Here is a 21,089-nt window from a genome sequence, read left to right on the forward strand (position 1 = left end):
TGGCAATTACAGATGAGACCAAGGCACTGACCAAGTTGTTTAATTGCACCTAGAAACCTTATATAAAAAAACCCCATAAAATTCAGACTCCAAACGATGTAATGCTTATTAACAGATCAGCAACATTACCACAGAAGATCAAGTGTGTCGAGGGAAATAAAACCTGGCAAATGTGTCAGTTTTAAAGTGCACATTATTTTGGTCAACTTTGACAAACACCGGATAAATTGACAGAAATGGTGAGACAAACTATTTTTGTGCCCTTTTGAACTAAGAATTCAGAATATAATGATGTATGATAACATTTCTATCAATATGCATCAGATTGTACAAGTATTTGCAATAATTTAAAAATTAAAAGTTGCCATATTTACTGGCTGGGTGTGTATATAGAACCAGTCCCAGCTATTATAGTTTTGGTAGTATTTGTCTTCAGTTGTCTGTTGTTAAACATCAATGCTTTCCATAATTACCACCAAATAAGCAATAATTCGCCTATATTCAAGGTCATCTCAAAAACCACAGAGGTATGTTGATAAAATCTAATGATACATTCTTCAGCAGGACATATAACAGTACATAATATAGACAGAAACCTAAAATACATACATCCTTCAATAATTAAGCCATTCACATAGCACTGCTAAAACAAAACGCCAGTACTGTGACAATGTATAGATAAATAGGAAATAAAACATTTGTAGAGGCAGGAAAAAGACATTCTCAGCAGCCAGCATGAAGCTATATGTACACAGACAGACCCTAATGTCCTTCATTTGCTTTACATATACACATAAGCACAGCTGTTGATGAGACACTTAAGACACTGCTGCCTTTACACAAACACACAACAGATGTTTACAGAGACCAGTGCATTCGCACTAAAACCAACAAGCAGTCCCGAACGGACCCATGCATGCAGAGACCGGACAACGCAACACAACACAACAAGGACCGTTTAGTTTGGAATGTCTGCGCTGTTGTTGCGGGTGTCATATTTATGGTGGATGATGAGCAGGACCACACCCAGGAAGAAGCAGATGGAGCCCACGGTGATGTAGGCGATGCCCAGGAATGGGTTCTTCCCACCCATCCAGGAGATGGTGCTCAGAATCATCCTCTTCCGACCAGCAAAGCTGAGCACAGGGTAATCTGATTACACATTGTTAAGAACAATAACTCGGGCTGAGAGAAAAGTACAATATTTAAATGATCTTAAAATTGCCTTTAATATAACCACAGTAGATTTTACAGGATTACTGAGATGCTCACACCGATTGTGCAGTAGAGCTTAACTTAAAGGATACTGTAAGTGATGTCCAAGACATATTTGCCACTGGGAAGAGTTGCAGTCTGGCTAGGGTTCTTCTGGATGATGCGATAAAGCTTGCGAAAGGTGGGTAAGGCAGCCGTGCGCATCCACACAATGAAGTCCTCATTAATGAAACCGTTGTTCTCAGGATCTGATGGGTCTAACTCATACACTGGATTCTTCCAGTTCACAGGCTTAGTTGTGCCTGAGAGAGAAAAAGTCAAAACCATACTAGTCAATGCATCTAGTGTTCAAGAACCAAAATGATACTTTGCACATTTTGCCTAAATTACCTTGGAAAGCCACAGTAAGGTTGCTGTTTGAACCAGGATTCCTGAACTTCACATGCTTGTCTGTCCACCAGGCAATGCCCTTCTTTACCAGAGGAATTGGATTTCTGGTGCCATTGGAATCAATGTAATATAGCGTCAGAGTGTCTGGAACAGAGAGACACTACATTACAATATTTTCCCACAAAACAAAATTTGTTGCAATCAATGATTAATTGCTGCTCATAAAAAGAACCTCAGCAAACTAGTGTCCACTTTTGCTTTGTACTGAGCAACAGAATAATAACCTACCATTGAAAAGGCTGTTAGCAATGGCTCCACATGGAGCTATGGGCAAGCCTTCATTTGTGCGATATGGTTCACATTCCTTGCTGGGGTTCTATAAAAAAAAATAGCCAGCGTTAAACTGATGCATAAAACATTAATTAAAATCTCAGCATTTTATAACAGAAATTAAAACATTTTGAAGACGATACCGTCAAAGCAAAGGTATTTCCATTTAACTGGCTATCATCCCTGGACTTCACATAGCGTCTGTGGTTCTGATAGAAGTTGGACAAGCCGTAGTACATAAAGACAGTGCTCTGCAAAGGAAGAAGAAATTTTGATTAATATCAGTAAGTTAAGATACATGACTTTGCATAAGTTATTTCACAGAAAATCAAATGATACGTTTGCGTGTATTATATATGGATTTCTAATATGTTCACAAATGTTGTTTTCAACCAGACGGACATTACCAGCACCTGAACTTAAATCCCAAAAAGGATATGTGCTGTTGGTTTGTTTGTATCCGGAGAAAGTTGAGATAAAGATGAAACTGTCTGAGAGCTTTTTAGAAGTAATCGATTGAAGCACTCTGAAAGTTACGGGTCTCCATATTTTAAAACTAGAACAATCAATAATGATAAAAGGCCTTGAGTGTTCCTTTCTTTAGAGTCAAAATAGATCCTAATGGACAACCAGTGCATAGAGGGCACTTCTTGCCTTCTATTGCACAAGCAACACAATCAATATTTGAGCTGAAGGCCATGCATTATTCATGATGCCCACTTTCTGTAAGGTTGTCAGCTCACCTCAAATGGCTGCTCAAGTGTGAAGTTCACGGAGCAGAGACACGATGTGCTGTTCCAGCTGAAGTTCTGGGCACAGTTGTAACACGGCGTGTTGACATCTGCACCAGTGTAATCAATCTGAAAAGTAGGCACAAATTAGTCATTTTCCTAAATCATGCTGATATCAATCAGCATTTACAACATAATCTTTCACCACTTTACTGATGTTTTTGTCAGCTTCTGTGTTAGCTAGTTAGTTAGCTGCTAGCGACTTCATAACTTCACAGCTGGCCCTCGACAGCAGCAGGAAGTTCTCTGTGGCCCCTGCTAGTTAGTTGCCTCGGTTGAGACATGAACCAGGACAAGAGCAGCCTGCTCTGCGGCATCTTTAAAGTTAGCTGGGGTTAGTTAGCGAGTTGACAAGCAGCCATTAGTGTTACTGTACCTCGTACTCTTTGATGTTGTTTGATGTGACATACAGGCCGATACCGATGGGGATGAAAATGAGCCCGATAACGAAAAAGGCAGGCAACACGGTGCCCGCCGTTAGGATGGGCTGCCAGGCTGGTAGTCTCTGCTGTTTGAATGCTGTATTGTCCGGCTTTTTACTTTTCACAGCCCCTGCACCGCCGTGACTCGAAGCACCCGAGTGGTGCCCGTCCTCTTCCTTAGCGTTGTAGCTTGACGCCATCATGGCTGCCCTCCGCTTCGAGCAAAATAATCCACTTTAGTTGACAACCGACGGATCCTGGTTAATCCCACCGCGGTAAACAACACATAAAACGTCAGCGCAAAGCATAAAAGAGTCTACGGAGTGAAATCTGGCACCACTCATTCAAATACCTACTTATCACAGCTACCCCAACATATATCTTTCTTGTTGATGTCGTCCCCGAGGAAGAACCCGGAAGTTGTTGAGCTAATAGGATGTTAAAGGAGCAGTTACGTCATCGCAGAAATGGAGACGCCCCCTTTTATAAATTCACAGCTGACGATAAACGGAGAGAAACGACTCTGTTTTTCTGAGTGGTGCAATGGAAAATGTTATTTTACCTCTAAAGGTTGACTTGTAAAAGTGCACATTGTACAAAAGTTTGAAATTACATTTATTTTCAAATACTTCAGTACAAATCCTTCACATATAATAAACATAATGTACATCAAAACCATCCTTTTAGACTATAATGTGTCCATATAAAATATATAAACAAAGTTTTACAGGAGGGCCTATGTGAGACCACCACATAAAGCAGGATAAATGCAGCACAGTCAGATAAAATATTTAACTCAAAATGCCCTTTAAAATACACACTGTAAATACACAGGATATGATTCCATCTCAATCACAAAAATAGATAAGAGACAGACAAATACAAAAGCTCGACATACATAAAAAGAATGTAAGTTTAATTACAAAAATGCTGGCTTGTACAGATCTTCTTTTTTTGCCTATTCTGGGTCATTATTTCTCAGAAGCACCATATTTAGATATGTTAAGTATTTTGTTGGTATTTTTATGTCTGCTTCCCTCCATTTTGTAAATTATTGCTATTCACAGTGGATTTCTTAACTTCTATCCTCATTGACTGAGTCTCAGTCCGGGACTCCAGCTTCACTCCAGTCGAGATCCCCAGGGACCCCAGCACAGTTTTCCCCGTCTTAAGGCTCTTGGACATTGGGATGCGGGTCAGTCCTGTGCGCGGTGGCTGGGCATCATGCCCGGTCTGTTTGACAATAGAGGTAGAGAGAGTACAGTTTATCAAGCAGGACAATAGCAACAAGGAAGAGCTTGAGGAGAACAAGAATAATGAGACTAAATGATGAAAAAGGCCCAAAGCCTCTTACAGAAAACAAGTAATCATATCTAAACAGTCTAAATGACGACATGAACTATAAGAATAGTGTGAATTACTCATACTAATAATTTAAATATTTATCAGTTCATGTCATGAAGCGAGGCTACAGTGTGCTGTTACTGGTGCAAACTTGTTTTGTGTCAGCCACAAGGTACTGAGCCTTGGCTGTTAGTGAATGTAAACACTGCAGGAACTATAAATTACAGCATGGCTGTGAAAGGATGGCAAACTGCCACCTCATTAGTTCTGCTATTCTGACGCCTAACCATAGGGCCATTTCTGTCACGCTACCCATCTAATCCACAAAGAGGATATTATAAGGTCCACCAAAATGCTAACACAGTGTTGCATCTTCACTAGTTTCGTTGTGGGAGGAGAGTGTCTCACTGAACGTATTTAAACTTATGACACATACGTAATGTACTGTGAGAAACCACTGTATAATTTTAGATAGATGAGATACCATATTCCTTTCTCGTGTCAGTGCACTAAATATGCTGGGCTTAGATGAGCTTGGCTAAGTTGTCAGCGTCCACCAACATCATTCTACCAGCAGGAACACAACATGAGGACAGGATATTGTGGTTTTACATACCCATGTTTTGCAAATTAAATTCCACTGAGATGGAGCAGAACCTTTAAACAAAACCTACCATGCTTTGTGTCGCTCTTAAAGTGGTGGATGTGACAGGAGATATGGTGATGCTGCTCATCACTTTGTTTTGTGTGCTCCTGGTAGCTGTGGTGGTGATTTGACGGGGGGAACGCAGAACTGTCCCAGTTGATAAGGTCATTTCCTTGCTTTCTGTTACAGCAGCCACTGGCCTGACTACCATCTTAGGGGTGATGCTGTTGCCTAGATGAATATGGATCTTGTTGTCGTCGGTGGTTGTGATGATGCTTGTGTTGTTAAGGCCCTTACGTACAGGCATAGGGACCATCTGCTTCTCAGGAGTAACCTTGAAAACAGCTCGGCCCATAGTCATCTCCTGTGGCTCTGGAGAAGCAGACACTTCAGGCACTACAGCAGTGCTGACTGTCATAATGGAGACAGGGGACAAAGGCCTTCCTGCGGCAGAGGAGGGAGTTCGGGTGCTTTCTGGGGACTTGGCTCTGGATATTGTTGTTATGGTTACTGGAGACTTGGCTCTTTCAGGGCCATGAGGTCCAGTGGTGGGCTTTCTCCTGGAAGCTGGAGCGGAGCACGTGGGAATGATTGTGATTCTGGATTTAGGTTGAGTTGGGTTGGGGCTGAGGGGGGCTGAGCTTGAGAAAGCATCTTCAGTAGTAGGGCTGCTTATGTCAACAGTGGCCATGTTTTGGTGATGTCCAGGGGTTACTCTGATGTGTAAAGGCTGCCCTTGCTTTGGGGACACGGACAGTTCAGAAGGCAAATGATCTCCATTTATGTGAAGAGGCTTTTCCAAGTTGGTCTCTTGATGAATGTGTTCCTTCTTTCTCATCCAAGGAATCCAGGATTTTTTCAAACCTAGATCACTACTAGATGAAGGACAACGCTCAACGGCACCACTCTTTTCTGTTGGCTTTTTAAGGCACTTCTGTCTGAGGTTGTTCATGATGTGATTTTCTTCTTGAACTGACTTCCTGATGAACACAGCTGGGGTATCCTCTTCTGCCAGCCGAGCAGAAAATGCCTCTGTCTGCACTCCTGTAGATGCCACAGCGACATCCACCATTCTCCTCCCATTTAAGCTGGGCCTTAGAGCTCGACTATGACGCTTTGCTACCTCCAGCTCTTGGGTGAGATGGAAGACTTCCGTGCCCATGTTCTTGGCTTTCTCCTCCTCTTCCAAGAACCTCTGCTGTAAGACCGAGTAGTCCACTTGCAGCTGAGAAAGCTGATCTTCTTTGTGCATTAGTTCATGGATCTTCTCCTTGAGGGCTAATACATCAGCTTGCAGTTCCCTAGTTCTGGCCTCCTCTCTCTTGCAACGTTGTCGGAGATCTTCTTCCTGGCTTTCCTCTTCTCCTTTCTCAATTGCTTTGTTCCGTGCTATCTGACTCCTCATTTCCTCCACCTGCTGGGAAAGAATGTTGGCTTTGTCTTGTTCAGTCATGAACCTTTTCTCCAACATGCCATACTGATCCTCTGTCTTAATCAGATCTCCCTCCACCACCTCAAGCTGTTTGAGACGATTTTTCAGGCGCTCAATTTCATATGTCAGTTCTTTAACTTTGTTGTCTTCTCTTCTAATGGGATCAGGCATTCTTCCCAGGTCACATTTCACTGAGTTCTTCACTGATAGCTTTTCTGCTTGCTCATACCCATCTAACCTCTTTTTCATCTGACTAACCTTAGAATTAAGTTCACTGGATTTACCAATTTCATAAGCTAGCTTGGTGTTTAGGTCTGTCTTTTCTGTGGTTAGAGTTTCTACTTTGGTTTCCATTTCAGATTTCAACTTCAGGAGTTTTTTGCTTTCTTCTATCAGTTTCTCAGTCACTTCCATAACTTTACCCTGCTCAGCTTTGACCATCTCACACAAATCCTCCTTGTTATTTTCATATGACTTTAATCTTTCCATCAGGGTCTTTCGCTCTTCCATCAAAGCAACAGTCAATGATTTAAGCTTGCCCAAGTCATCCTTAAGGCTCAACTCAGACTTTTCCAACTTGAGTTCGGAAGACTCAAGCTCCTTCATGCGGATCCTGAGATCTACAACTTCATCTGAGAGCTCTTTGGTCAGGTTCTTCTCTCTATCTAAAGCAGTGCGTAACTGTTCACCCTCAGATTTGCTGATGCTGAACTCACCCTCAACTTTTTCTAACTCGTTCATTCTTTTCTGAAGCTTCTCCACCTCTAGCCTGAGGTCTTTACTCTTACTATCCTCTTCTTGTAATCTCTTTCTTAACTCCTTACACTGATTTTCAGTCTTGGTTATTTCTTCATCCTTTCCTTCCATTTCCAGTACCCGCTTCCGCAAGTTCTCCAATTCAGCGATCAAGTTGGAGTTGCCACACTCCCCTTTGCTGATTTTCTCCCTGAGTTGCTGCAGTTCCTCATCAGATTTTCTCAAGATCCTGTTGTTGTCCTCTAACTCTTCCACTTTATGCGTAAGCCCCAGCAGTTTAGCATTCAGTTGTCGGTTGTGGATCTCTAGAGTGGCTAGCTTGGCGCTCATCTCCTCATGTTGTTGGGTTACCTTGGCAGATTTCTCTTTAAGTTCAGCCTCCAGGCTTAGTACCCTGTGGCCATCCTCCTGAGCATGCTCCCTAGCTTCACCGAGTGCCTGGTCCTGCTGCTGCAACTGCTGGCTCAGCTCCTGGATCCGCTGGCTTTGTTGGTCCATTTGCTCTATGTGCTCCTCGCGCTCATTCACCAACATCAGGGCAAAGGACTTCAACTTGATCAGCTCCTCTCGCACCTTGGCCAGACGTTTGGAGTGTTCTTTCTCTTTTTTTACCTGGTAAGCTTTCTCGTTCTCAAGCAGCCTCTTCAGTCTAAAACATGTCAGGGGAAAAACAAAGGCATGGCATCAGTGTAATGTTACAGTGATTTCTGAAGTCAGTAACTGTATCTGTGTTTACAGTTGTGTCATAGTAATATATAACTGTTTGTATCCCATAATTTATATTTAACTCTGTTAATGTTTCAATGACAATAAGTGTTAAACCTTATCCTAGGTTGAGTGTTCTTGCTTAAATCTCTAAAGTTTTTCATTAAACATATTCACTTGCAGAAATTCACTGATACATTTATACTTGGCTGCTGAAAGTCTAATACAAAAAGAGAATCTTTGAAAAACAATCATTGAAAGTACAATGCTATGCAGAACAAGAAATAAGATCAATGGGGACAACTGCAGTAGCAAAGACATACATTGCATCATCCCAAAACCTGAATAAAAACTAACAACACTAACTGCTTGTGAAAGTTTAACACCCCCTCACCAAGTGGTCTTCTTTTCTCTCCACTTCTTTCTATGCTGCTCATGCACATTCTCATCTCCGGCTCCAACAAAATGCATGCAAATCAGACTGAATGCAAAGCTGCATCTTCTTCTTATACACTCCCAGGCACATACTAATCCATTACCCAACCTGAACATTTTTGCATTGCAAAAGAAAGCAAATCAATAGGCACCAGCACAAAAGAGCATGTTCATACTGTACAGATTAACTTCCAAATGTTCAAAATAAACCTGTTTCCGAACATATCTGCTATTTCAATGAAGTCACAACTGTAAATCAATCCCCAACTTACCAGCTACAGATGCTCTACAAACAGGCACACATATACAAAATCCTCCAAGAATCTATAAGAAGCAGCCAGATCCTCCTTTTCCACAGCTCCTCCATCATCACGTTCATGTTATCAGGGCAGTGAAAGGTGAATAAATACAGTGTGACAACACTAGACTTCTCATGTGTGATGTCACATCATCCATATAAGGCAGTAATTTGTGTATGAGAGTGTGCGTGCTGCTCTGCTTTGTACACTGTGAAGGGGGTGGGACCCTCACCACAGGAGGAGTGTTTTTGCAAAAGTCCCCCCAATTTTTATGCTTCCATGACATACAACATTTTGTATGTTTTATAGATAGATAGATAGATAGATAGATAGATAGATAGATAGATAGATAGATAGATAGATAGATAGATAGATAGATAGATAGATAGATAAATAATAGAAATTAGAAATTAGGAAGTTACAATAAATAATGTTAATATTTTTTGCAGAAGATTTGCTGTGAGGGGAAACTGGACTAAAATGAGGTTCCCTGCAAAGTATACTGTAAATGTAATGAGGAAACCAGATAGGGATGAGTTGAATGTCTCCCTTGTGGTGAAGAAGATCTGGGAGAATATAACTATACAATAGGTTTGTGTGTGCAGACCATTAGAGGAAACCTACTGAAAATATCTGCAAATGATTTTAATTTGAACCATTAAGTCCTGATTCTCACTGTGTAAATGGTAATAAACAACTAACACTGCCAAGTGGGATGAGTGTGTGTAGTTACTGTGCAAAGGAGACATCCAAATCTCGAAGTGCACAGCCAGATGTCATTGCCACCCTAGAAATTGGCACTCTAAAATTACTTTCATGCAAAGGTCATAGTCATGATGTCAGTGGTACTTGACACTGATGTCAAATCAAGTGAGAAATATAGTTCAGCCTAGAAAGGCTGTGCTCTGTTACTGAGGGAGAAATAGCAACGGACAAAATGTCTGTGTACAGTATAGCTAGTTGTAAGTGCCAAATACAAATGCTTGGCTAGGAGCTTAATCACAGGGTAAACAGTCATTCTGATTGGTGTAAATTTAGATCTAGACTCTAAGAAACATCTTACTACTGTGTTATTATGTATATCGAGTGCATATGTTTCGTCATAGTGTGTTTTTGAATGAGAGTTTCGGTGTAATTTCTAACTGTGCATGAATCCACAAGGTTAAACATTTCATCCCATGTTTACCTGGGTATTTTCTCAGAGCCCCCTCGTGTCAGGACTGAAATAGACTTGAAACAAAACACCGTATTGTACAGTAATGAAATTTCGAGGCAGAGAAAAAGCATTAAGTGTTACTCAAGAGAGTCGGTGATAGAGTCCAGTGCTCTGTTCAGAGTTGTGTTAAAAGTGACAGATGGTTGAAGAATGTACAGTTTTAACTGGAAAGCAAAGCAGCATTTTCTATTTTGTGTGTGACTTTGCACTCTTTAAAACTCCCTTCAGGAATGGGAGCGCTTCCTTCCCTTAATCATTACCTACACCACCATTGCACTTAAATATTTTAACTTCTTGATGTATAACTGTTAACTATTTTTAACGGCAGATGTTTGGCACAAGCCCTCTGACCTTTCTCTCTTCAACCAGGTGGCTGGAGGAGATCACGTTGATAAGGATGAAATGATGACATGCTTCCATGTCACCTGAGAGAGTGAATGTGAAAACAGAGCTGTTCCAGACATGGCAGATACATGAATGTTTCTGTGTAGACACAGAAAAGAAAGTCATGTTTCTGTTAATATGGGTGAACTCTGTTTATTGCTTTCAGTGCATTCATCTTTTCGTAGATACTTCTCCTGCTGTTTCCTGTTTTTGTGTCCTTCTGATGGTACTTGTTGCCAGTATTGTGTCCTTTTAGGGAAACAGAAATAAGAATCTGGGCTGTGCAGGTGCTTCCGGATCGAGACCTAGCGGTTGATCACCCACTCCGTGCTCTATGTGAGGTGACAGAGGTCGATCTGTGCATGATCCAAAGAACCTACTGGAAACCACCTGGCATAAAAAGTAGGTTGCTTCTTTCTTACATGCAAAGTAAGGATCAAGTTTAAATAAAGTGGTTGTTCACAAGCCACGGGATTTGTATCACAAGCTTCAAAAAAATAGAAACGTCAGTTCAGCCCACCACTTGAACTGCTAAACCTAAATGGTTTGAATCATAAAACACAAAACTTTACTATAGATATTAAGTTCTTTTAATTGACAATTTACATTTAGGAACAATTCTTTCCTGAAATTAAATCATGACCGCCCCCTTCCTCTGTCTTATGAAACCAGAGGAGTAGCTATAACGCTAAACTAAAGTCTGATTTTCTAATCCACTTCCACAGTATTTCAGCTGTCATGATGATTTAGCGTCCATGTTTTTTTATTTTCCCTGTGTCCTGCAGTAAAAAGCAGGGAATAAAGGTGATGTGTGCCTCCGCTGGGTCAGTACTGCAAATGAAATGTTTGAAGTTTTGACAGTCAGTGAAATGCAGCCTATAAGTGATGTCTTGTCTGTGCTACAGATGACTGGCTGTACTGTAAATCGACAATACATCACAGATGTTCTGTCTCTTGTGCTCTCTCGCTCCGCACACATTATCATGTCTGACAATCCACAAAAGCAAATACGCATAGGAGACCACATGTTCGTGTAATTAATGCATACTGTCTGTCAGGGCTGTAGTGTGGGAATGGACAGTGAAGGGAATAACAACAAAATACATCAAGGCCATCGAGCATCAGCTAACTAAACTCTTTCATGTGTGAGCGCTTTAATTACCAGGGCCTCCTACTAGTATGCATTCAGTGCGTGTCTACTCAAGCAAGCTTGTGAGGCCCTATACATACAGTACGTATGATTATGTTGTTGCTCCACTTAACCCTTCATGTCCCATCTACCGATGACCAACAACAAGCCAGGTCTCACACTCAGGGAATCCTTCACAAATGATAACACGAGATCATTAAAACTTCGCTTGCATTTGCTCCCATCCTCCACCCACTGGCCTCATCCCCATCCCTCTTTGTCCCTGACCTCCTTCGATTCCACAGCAAAGACCCTGACCCCTTCCTCACCTGCAATCTCCACTCTGCCTCCCTCCTTTCTTCCCAAGCTCTGTACCTGTCCCTGTCAAACAAAGGAATGCGAGGTTATCACTTTAGTTAGCAGCTCGTCTGTCTCATGCTTCACACAGTGGGTGAGACCATCTTTGACACATTCTCCGACGTCAGTGCATTCCTTCTCCACACCTTCTCCACAACCTCCCTGGTTGATTTCCCAGTCTGTCCTGCAAGCTAATTAACACTACCACTTTCACAGTATGTATAATCAATGTCAACTCATTTATACTCTATTAAAGTACAATAATGATGAAAATGTGTGTCAGTATAGCAAAGCTATATCACAAAAATACATAAATCATCAGATCATTAAAAGGATGGGGTGGTTCTAATGTGACTCTTATAGGATTAGGACTTTCCACCTTCTCTCCTCCTCACCTTTCCCGCTCCTGCTCCAACAGATTTGTGAAGTCATCGCTCTTGTTCATGTAGTCTGCGTGTTTGCGCTTTTCTGTGTCCAGCTCGCGGACAGTGCGGTGATGACATTTTTCGGCGAGCAGCAACTGACCCAGCATCCTCCGGTACGTCTCCCTGTGTTTCTCCTGCAGATGCTCCAGCTGACAAAGTCAAAGATGCACAATCACGCCCGCAACACGTTAATAGAAAATGTATTCTTCATTATCATACAAGTGGCACACTGTTGTGACCCGCTGAGAGTTATCTACTGACCTCAACTATAGGCTTTTGATAGACACTTTGGTTGCATTGCTCAGTACCGGTGATGGAACCATCCCTCTTCAGGGCCTGCAGGGCTGAGGCAGGAACCGCAGTGCCATAGCGTGATTCGAGGGCCTCTGGGGGAGTCTGTTTGGACTTTAACATGCAGATAACATCGTCTCTGGCCTGAGAAAACAGATGTATAAAAAAACATACAGATGATTTAGCATTTGAGAGTGTGTGAACACTGCAAAAGGGCATTTGTTTGAAGAGACAGTGATTGCAGTGTTCTTCACATCAAGCTGTGCACATTTTTCTGAAATGTCCCTGCACATGACATGACCTAAAACAAATGCCACAGGTGTTGAAGCACCAGTAGTTTGCTCAGTCTGTCTGCTTCAGCGTTCTGGGACCTAAGGTTTACCTTTTTGCTCCTTTTCTCTGTGCTGGCACGTTGCCATTTTCAACCACAAGATGGAGCTATTGTGCAAAAAGCTGCAATAAAAGCAAAATCCAAAGCATGCAGAGCCAGTTGTAGTTCAAGCCATTTTTGTATTCATCCACAATGACTTTCACAGGTTTCTTTTCTTTTCCTCATCATCAAACTTGTCCTACCTTATTAAATAAGGTCCAAAGATAACAATATGGCAACTACAGTGGGCAAAACCCACCTGAACCTCTCCTTCCATGATCCCCAGCAGCTTCAGCAGATCCTCTTTAGACAGGTCCTCGATACCCGGTCTTTTTTTTCCAGCCTCTGTGGAATCCAGTAGCAGCTTCTCTTTGTCAGAGATCACCTCAGCCTCCCCTTTGCCATCACCCTCCTTCTCCTGAACTTTAGCCTTCAGGCTCTTCATGGGTAGGCCGACTTCTTGTTCTTGGCTCATCTCATGGTCGCCCTGTGAAACCCCAAGAACCCCATTGGCCGGGTTCTCCACCCCACTGCTTTTGGACCTCATCTCCCACCTGGCCAGCAACAGAAGAAAATAGAGAAGATAGTATCACATTTGTCTTTTTTTTATGACTTTGGCTTTGACTGCCTGTCTTAATATCACAACTTCCCATGTGCTGTCTTACTGACCCACTTTCATCCAGTGACCTGCTTATTCCCACATATATACTGTACACAGTGAATACAACTAGAAAATATTCTCCTTAACATTTCCAACCTGAAATAAATATCCAGTACTTTGTGTGTGTGTGTCTATGTGTGTTTGTGTATTCCTGACCCAGGGTTTGTGTATCCCATGCTGAGCATTGATGATCTCTGGCACTCCTAGGTGCTCTAAGTTTCTCCACTGACATTAAGAGATTGAATCAAACATTTTATGCACGCACTGAAAATAAATCTGTTGACAAGTTTAATTTTACCATATTAATCATGTCTAACGACACAGGTCTTGTTGTATTGTAGTGTACACCAGTAGTGTCCTGGTTGTTAAGACAGGGAAATTACTGGCCATTGCAAAATTATGTTTCTAATTTACATTTGTGTCAATGCAAAATAATGAACATAAGTGCTTACAGCTATTTATTTATTTTTAAATTAACTGATCAAGTGCTCAATAGTTATGATGCCCTGTAGGTCCTTCAGATGCACCTGCGTTTGCCTGTCTTTGCGGTGGTGTTGTCTCTTTAAGACAGAGCAAGTGCACTCTTTCAAATCAGTTTTAGACATCACATCAACAGCATTTTTTTAATTACAAACAGAAAAACATCCCCCTGGCCCCCAAAATCCCCTTCGCAGCTCCATGGTGATGTCATACGACCTGGAATTCTGAATCATGCGTTGAGAAATCATGAGTAAAATGTGATGAATTCTCTCTTAGGATTGCCTGTAACTAAGAAACCACAACAAGTATGTCTGATAATCTCCTAGAGACACTCTGGCAGATCTGGGATGAACATCACTAACTTTTTGAATTAGTCTAACCATATTTAAACAACATAATAACGGTGAATTGAGTTACAGTAGAGGAATTATGCTTATGTCTGAGGCTTCCAAGCAAGTCTAATAAAGGTTTCAGTTCACATGAAGCAAAATGTTTATCTTCTTCCGTAATGCGGTCAGTGAAGTTAAGACGGCAGTGAATTCTAATGATGCTTGAAACCAGTCTCTTTGAGTCCTACCTGTTTCCAGGAAAAAGATCCAGGCATAGAAGAGGGGTGCAAGATAACACAAAATGCATCTCTCAGTTCAAACAGGGGGGAAAAAAAAGAAATCTGACAAACCAACACATTAAGAACATTCCTCATCTTACTTCTGGGAGTTCAGTGAGTGCGTACAGGCTCCGCAGAGATCTGGTTCGTAAATGGAGATTAATTGCAGTGCCTTCTGTCCTGCTCAAAACTATTAGTTTCAGCTGTGGGCGCACTACCATTGACTGAGGCGTTGTAGTACAGGAGCAAGTGCTCAGACCGGTCATGCCGCCATTCAAGCAGCGCCAACGGGTTTGAATGATGCCCAAAGGTGGAGGGCATGAAAATGGGCACCGCTGGAGTACGAAGGTGATGAAACACCGAAACATGTGCAGTACTGTAAACTACTCCAGCAGAGTTCTTAAGTACCAACGACAAAATGGTTCACACACAGTTGGACCATTTATTTTTAATTTCTGGGCTGATGCCATGAGAAGCTACTGTAACAGCTCATTTCATTTTGTGGTGTCACTTCTGTTCACAAGAGCAAACAGGAGAGTGTGGGAGTGTTTATAGTCATTTCAGAGCTGTGTGTGTATACAAAGGTCGTATAAAACAGCAGTTATTGATTTTATTTATCAGATAACTCATTCACTACGTGTAGAATTACAGTTGGTACACTGACAAATTCATTTTTCCTCGTAAAAGACATAAGTTCATGTCTTTCTCTGGTATCGAACAGCTTGTCCTTCTTAACTTCTTCATTCCACTGTTGATTAGAGCAGCTTGACTCATACAAGTTTTCCACATTACACACGTTGACAACAATTCCTACAAAATATTTCCTGGAGAACATGGACATAATCACACAAAAGCTCACAGACTCGTCTGATGACTAGATTTAGTTTGACCAGGCTGAGTCATCAAAGAGTCTTTGCCATCAATGCCTACTGATTGACAAGTGTCAATACGATGGCGTCACTGTTTGATCACCTTGACCGGTCACTGCAGTCTTGATTGTAGTGAAATCTCCAGAGCACCGAATGGGGATTCCTGAGCCACATGCTCTGCATACCAGTCTGGTACGCCACATTCCCAGTTGTCTTATGGAAAATAAGGTTGCAGACAGTGAGCATTTACTCTGACGTCGGCACCAACCCGCCACAATGCCCGTGCACATACACAGCATCAAGGCGACGGACACAATCCTACTGATTGCTTGGCATCTCCTTTGTCAGTGCTTTCTAATATAAAAGGAAGGCGTAATTCACAGTGAGACCCCTGTCAAGGACTGAGCCTAAATTTAAAGCAGGACCCCAAATCAATCTGAAGTCCAGCTGTCATATGTGTGAGTATTTATAGTTCCCACCAAAACATGTGCTACTACTGCTGTTAGCATTGTTGGTACTACTAGTGCTGCTGCCAGTAGTTGGTAGTAGTTGCTGCTAGTACTGCTTGTAGTTAGTTATACTATCGGTCTGACCTGACCTGCTCTGATGCATGCATACATAGTGTCACCTCATGTACATGATGTCATTTACTCACTCAAGGTCTCCTGAGTGAGTTTTAATGTGTTCACGTCACAAACGCGGAGTGAGAAACACTCATTGCATGCAGGCATTTGGCAAGAGGACACAGATAAAATGGTACGCTTGAGAAGGTCTTCCATCCTGACAAGAAAAACACACAGTGCTGCCAAAATACAGAAAGTTCAATCAGAGCTGAAGCTGTGGAGGCAACAACACAATCCACGTGATATTGAAAGTTAAGTGAGCGCTGGATTTCTCATACAAGGGAGCAAAGGTGCAGTCTGTCCCAGGACGGTGGACAGTGAACTCCAACCTACACAGATGGGCGGTGATCTCTGGGGTCAGAGAGCACGTAGCAGCCATGTTCTAGGAAAATAAATACTCTGAGAGAAGCTTTTCAGGAACTTCACTTTTTTGCCTAAAGTGAACTGTTCATGGATAAAACTCAAGCATTTACAGCTTAGTTACTATTAATACCTCATGGCAACACTAACTCTAGCATCGGCATACCATACTGGAGCAAAATGTCAGCATAGGTGGAGGATTTCATCTAGTAGTATTCTCCTGATGGCACATTAACCCGAGCTGGAGGTTCAGCAGTTACAGTTTCACTGATGAGCAAACTAATAGAACTGTTTTCTAGATATGATTGCTCACATTAATGACTTACGGTATAAACTGTTTGTTGCACAAACAACTCAACACAATCTGTTACCTCTAAAATATGAACCATTTGTGATATTTGTGCTGGCTTCTACTTGTTGAGTATTGATTTGATGAACTCATGTAATCCCTGTGTAAATCCATAACAGCAATAACACGGTGAAATATGCTACGATTTGAGCCATGCATTGTCGTGCATATGCAAAGTGGTTACACAGGTTGCATTCAGTCAAATCCTTAAACAGATCTTAAACGTCCTACTATCTACTCTGAATATGGACAGAAGCAGCTGCTGGAGTGTGTGGTTCAACTTCATCTCCATTATTATCACCAACTAGTTCATTATACACAAAGGGAAACATTAACAAATCTATTATTTCTAAGAATTAAGCCTATTAGATTGTACCCTTAGAAGGAAAGCATTTGCCCTAATGTAGCATTTAAATTTTTTTATCATTTATATCATCATTAAACGTGACTTATCCCTGTAGACCAGTGGCTTGAGTAGAGATCATCTTTCCAAGATGAAGATCAAGTTCTGGCTGTTCTAGGAATAGAAACAGCAAGGCAACATATGGATGAAGCAGACTCTGATATGCTGCAATGTGGGTCATTTGCCTGAAGTCGTACACAAACTATTATAATATAGTAGTTACTGAACACGTTCAAAAGATATATTGTTTAACAGCATTAGTGGGGATGAAAGTTTCTTCCCCATTTTGAAGCAAATCATTTATTTTGAAAATGAATCACAGGTCTTTTTCACAGGAGAGATGACTGATTTGCATTAGCACATGTGTAACTACTTACAAACATTAACTGTCTCGTTATATTTAATGAGCCGACATGAACAATATCACAACTCTGGAGCGATACTAATGCTGCAGTTTGCAGGCTTTAGCCTCCATTAGCCTCCATTAGCTCGTTCTGTTAGTTTTATAGATCTAAAATTTCTGTACAGTCTATGGTTTGATTAGGATGCAAAAAAGAAAACATAAAATCTGAAGGTTTGGTTATCATATATTTTAAATCTACTGAATGTCATTTCAATTACTTTACATTCTGCTGAGTAGCTTGTGGATGTCCCACTGGGGATATATTGTACAGCATTTAATATTATTATTACTAGTAAATTAAGGTATCCGTTAAATGTAATGGGGGAAAGAAGCACAGTGTTTGTTTCTGAAATTTAGTGAAATTAAATGAAAAAGTATCAAAAAATGGATAAAAATACCTAAGTAATGTACAGATACTTAGAAAATGCATTTAAGTACAGTATTTGAGTAAAGTAGTGGGTTCTTAATTACTTTTCACCACTAGGTTGCAGAGCTTGGAATGATAATGTAATTCTTGGTTAACCACACTATTCCAAATCTTCAGCACCACAACCCATTTAAAGTTTTCTAGGTGAGAGTTTGTATTGTTTCGTGTTGGCATTACGGCTGTGCTCCTTTGTCTGTTGTTTACCCTTTTAATGTCACGGAGGACAAAAACAAGTTATCATAAAAACAATGAAGCACAATTGTGAAAGTAAGACAAAGTCAAGCAAAGAATAAAATGGCTCAAAGAACTTCGTCTCAGACAGTTGAAATGAAATTACAGTGTGATAGTTGGTCTCCAGCATTAAGAGAGAGTCAACCACAGAGACCATTCATCCTTATCTCAACGCGTTTTCAGTAAAAATGGCTTTCTTGTCCAACTCTGTGACATCACGCGACAAATGAGGTCTTTCAGTGCCTGACATCATCACGCGCAAGAGTCAAGATTGAGTCAGTATCCCTTGAAAAACATGAACAGAGAGGGTGGGTCTCTGTCTGTGGAATTACAAATGTGCCTTACATCAAACCACAAAATATTTTTCTGCTGAGAAAGTAGTATCAGTACAGTATCTGGTGGGATACACCACATGATTACCGACAGCTGGCCAGATATACTCTATACATGGAAAATATTTAGATAGAAGTTCAGATAGAATAGCTCTACTGTATGTAAACGTCATGAAAGGCGCCATTGGATCTAATATTAATAATACATAATACATGTCGAGAACCAGTTACTGTAACAACCCACTTTTTATAGCAGGCATACTTTACCTTCTTGCACACTACATATCAAATGGTCCTGAGAAGATCTTGGGTTGCTATGGAGTTTGTGGGCTTATTTTTAAACCATGGGTCCATGAGTTATAAGTGCCACTGCTCTGCAAAACATCCAAATGTGTCTAAACTGCATTTTTGGAATTCAGGACCAGAGGCCTGTATATGACTGGAGCGGAGCATGTGTTGGTGACAGCTGATGTTGAGGCCCACCAGACGTATGGGGAAGACACCGACTACTGGCAGTGATGAGCTCCACCTCCCGCTATATTGTGTTTCTGTGCATGCACATTGAAGGGCTCACGTGAAGAGACTACTGTACATGTGCACACAGACAACAGACACACACAGGGTCACAGGGTATAAAGAATTACTTAGTAATGCAATGTGTAGAATTCTCCAATTCAAATAACTTTAATTCTTAATATATTTGTCCAAAACAGTTTCTCTGTGTTAATTGGAATGATAGGACCTGAATTATGTTATAGTGTGCTACCTGTTTAGGAAGAAGTTGCAACAAAGAGAAAGCTTATAATGGTGCACCTCACACATAAACTATGTCACGTTCCTCATGAGTAAGAAATCAAGTGACATAGAGCTGTAGTAATGTGATGAGGTAAGCCAGTGACACATTTAGTGCATCTCAAATCAATGCTGCTTTGGCAAACACCCAAGCTAAACCAGCTTGGTTTCAGCTTAAACACTGACCGCATCATTGATTTCCACTGCGACTGTCTCATTTACAAGACGAGATTGATAACAGCGCAGTTGTAGCATTCTCAGATGTGTCCTTTTCAATGGGCTCTTTGGCTGATGGAGCTCCACAGAACTTCCAGAGCGCGTGCCGAGCGAGATAAAGTGCACGCACACAGCTGGAACATGAACGGGACTGTCAATGTGTCATAGTTCTGCATTTCTTTTTGTCTTCTTTTAATGGTGATAGCACTGAGTGCACAGGGACCGCAGCAGCTGGAGAAGGTGGGAGACAGGGGAAGAGGAAGGATGAGGTTGCACAGAGCCTCAACAAATGGAGAGCGGCTAGCCGGAGCCGTGTCTCACCTCTGAAAGGCCGATGACTTCATGCGGATACAATGGAATTCGCTTTGGCGTCATTACAATCCATAAATATGCCGGATGAAAGATGTCATCCTGCTGCAGCTCGGCCTCCTAAGCTTGTCAGTGTTGGGAAGTGGTGTGCGTCATTGTGTATTCGGGTTTTGTGTGTGTACACTTGTGATAGTGAGAGCTCCGTGGTGCTGTGGGAGAAGGCGAAAGGTTGCATGTGTGCGCATCATATGACAGCATGTAATTAAAAAACTGACAAATGCACCGGGGTATTTCTCTGTCGCCCACGTTCTTAACATCTCAATCCATCATCTTTGCTGTTTTCTGGTGAACTTGTGGGCGCTTCTCTTCCCACGCGCAAACGCCTTGACACTAAATAGTCTTATTCATGCAACAATATAAGATGTGCTTTATCACAATGCCAGGTCTGTATTTCCACTAAGAGCACCCAGAGTAGGCTTTTGTCCTCTCATGGCTGAGTACTTAATGCAACATGTAGAAATCCATATTATTTGAATGGATTAAAAAAGTAGGCTGAATTAATTGCACTGAGTAGCGTCACTCACGTCTCTAAGACAGCTCAAATGAAACCTAGAGGATGGCTTTCTCTCAGCCGGTGCTCCTTACTGGCTACATATAATTGATGCCAGTTCAGCAGCAGCACCTGCACATGAATCTTTATTTCAGTCTGAAAGCAGAACAGCTGATCCAGCTTTGCCAGAAATACCTGGGACCCAGCTGGTTCCTACACGAGGGCGAGGAACTCGGGACTTCTTTCATTGTAAGAAACTCAAGAGAAGCTGACTTACCTGCTGTTGTGTTGCCCCCAGGTTTGAGCAATTAGTAGCCACACCGAGTAATCCTAGAAAATGGCTCAAAAGGAGTCAAGTATCCACTAATATCCTCTGGCTTGTGTGGTCCACTTGTGGTGACTGCTACTGAGTAGTGCCAAGAGCCATCTCAAGCTCTGCTCACCCTCTCTCTCTCTCCTATCTCGCACGTTCCTTCTCTCTCTCTGACACACACACACACACACACTTCTCTCAGTTCTCCAGGTCAGGAAGGGTATGGT

At 41.7% G+C, this 21,089-nt stretch overlaps 2 protein-coding genes across 3 annotated transcripts; both read right to left on the reverse strand.

Annotated features, from left to right (window-relative positions):
* Positions 1-24: 24 nt before the first annotated feature.
* LOC113158657 (cell cycle control protein 50A-like) lies at positions 25-3,571 on the reverse strand. 2 transcript variants are annotated; one of them, XM_026354723.1, is made up of 8 exons: positions 3,505-3,568; positions 3,103-3,405; positions 2,679-2,795; positions 2,079-2,186; positions 1,894-1,981; positions 1,606-1,749; positions 1,308-1,517; positions 25-1,152 (listed from the first exon to the last, which is right to left on the reverse strand). In XM_026354723.1, the coding sequence occupies exons 2-8, from the start codon at positions 3,349-3,351 to the stop codon at positions 959-961; spliced, it is 1,110 nt and encodes a 369-aa protein (XP_026210508.1). In that variant the 5' UTR covers positions 3,352-3,405; positions 3,505-3,568; the 3' UTR covers positions 25-958. The 2 variants fall into 2 exon arrangements, with proteins under 2 accessions (XP_026210508.1, XP_026210507.1); XM_026354722.1 differs by having other exon boundaries at positions 3,103-3,571.
* A 258-nt stretch (positions 3,572-3,829) lies between these two features.
* On the reverse strand, positions 3,830-20,979 carry LOC113158656 (filamin-A-interacting protein 1-like). The gene is made up of 6 exons (XM_026354721.1): positions 20,827-20,979; positions 13,197-13,491; positions 12,538-12,711; positions 12,247-12,425; positions 5,167-7,975; positions 3,830-4,381 (listed from the first exon to the last, which is right to left on the reverse strand). The coding sequence occupies exons 2-6, from the start codon at positions 13,482-13,484 to the stop codon at positions 4,172-4,174; spliced, it is 3,660 nt and encodes a 1,219-aa protein (XP_026210506.1). The 5' UTR covers positions 13,485-13,491; positions 20,827-20,979; the 3' UTR covers positions 3,830-4,171.
* Between the last annotated feature and the right edge of the window lie 110 nt (positions 20,980-21,089).

Source organism: Anabas testudineus, chromosome 12, assembly GCF_900324465.2.
Source record: "Anabas testudineus chromosome 12, fAnaTes1.2, whole genome shotgun sequence".
NCBI classification, from domain to species: Eukaryota; Metazoa; Chordata; class Actinopteri; order Anabantiformes; family Anabantidae; genus Anabas; species Anabas testudineus.

Bases quoted from the DNA above. Each gene is read 5' to 3' on its own strand.
- LOC113158657 (XM_026354722.1), bottom strand. From the start codon at position 3,351: ATGATGGCGTCAAGCTACAACGCTAAGGAAGAGGACGGGCACCACTCG. The intron at 2,796-3,102 runs GTACAGTAACAC...CCTACTTTTCAG, and splicing joins ACAACATCAAAGAGTACGAG to ATTGATTACACTGGTGCAGA. The intron at 1,153-1,307 runs GTATCCTTTAAG...ATGTGTAATCAG, and splicing joins TGTCTTGGACATCACTTACA to ATTACCCTGTGCTCAGCTTT.
- LOC113158656 (XM_026354721.1), bottom strand. From the start codon at position 13,484: ATGAGGTCCAAAAGCAGTGGGGTGGAGAACCCGGCCAATGGGGTTCTT. The intron at 12,712-13,196 runs GTGGGTTTTGCC...CTGTTTTCTCAG, and splicing joins TCATGGAAGGAGAGGTTCAG to GCCAGAGACGATGTTATCTG. The intron at 4,382-5,166 runs GTAGGTTTTGTT...ATTGTCAAACAG, and splicing joins TAAGAGCGACACAAAGCATG to ACCGGGCATGATGCCCAGCC.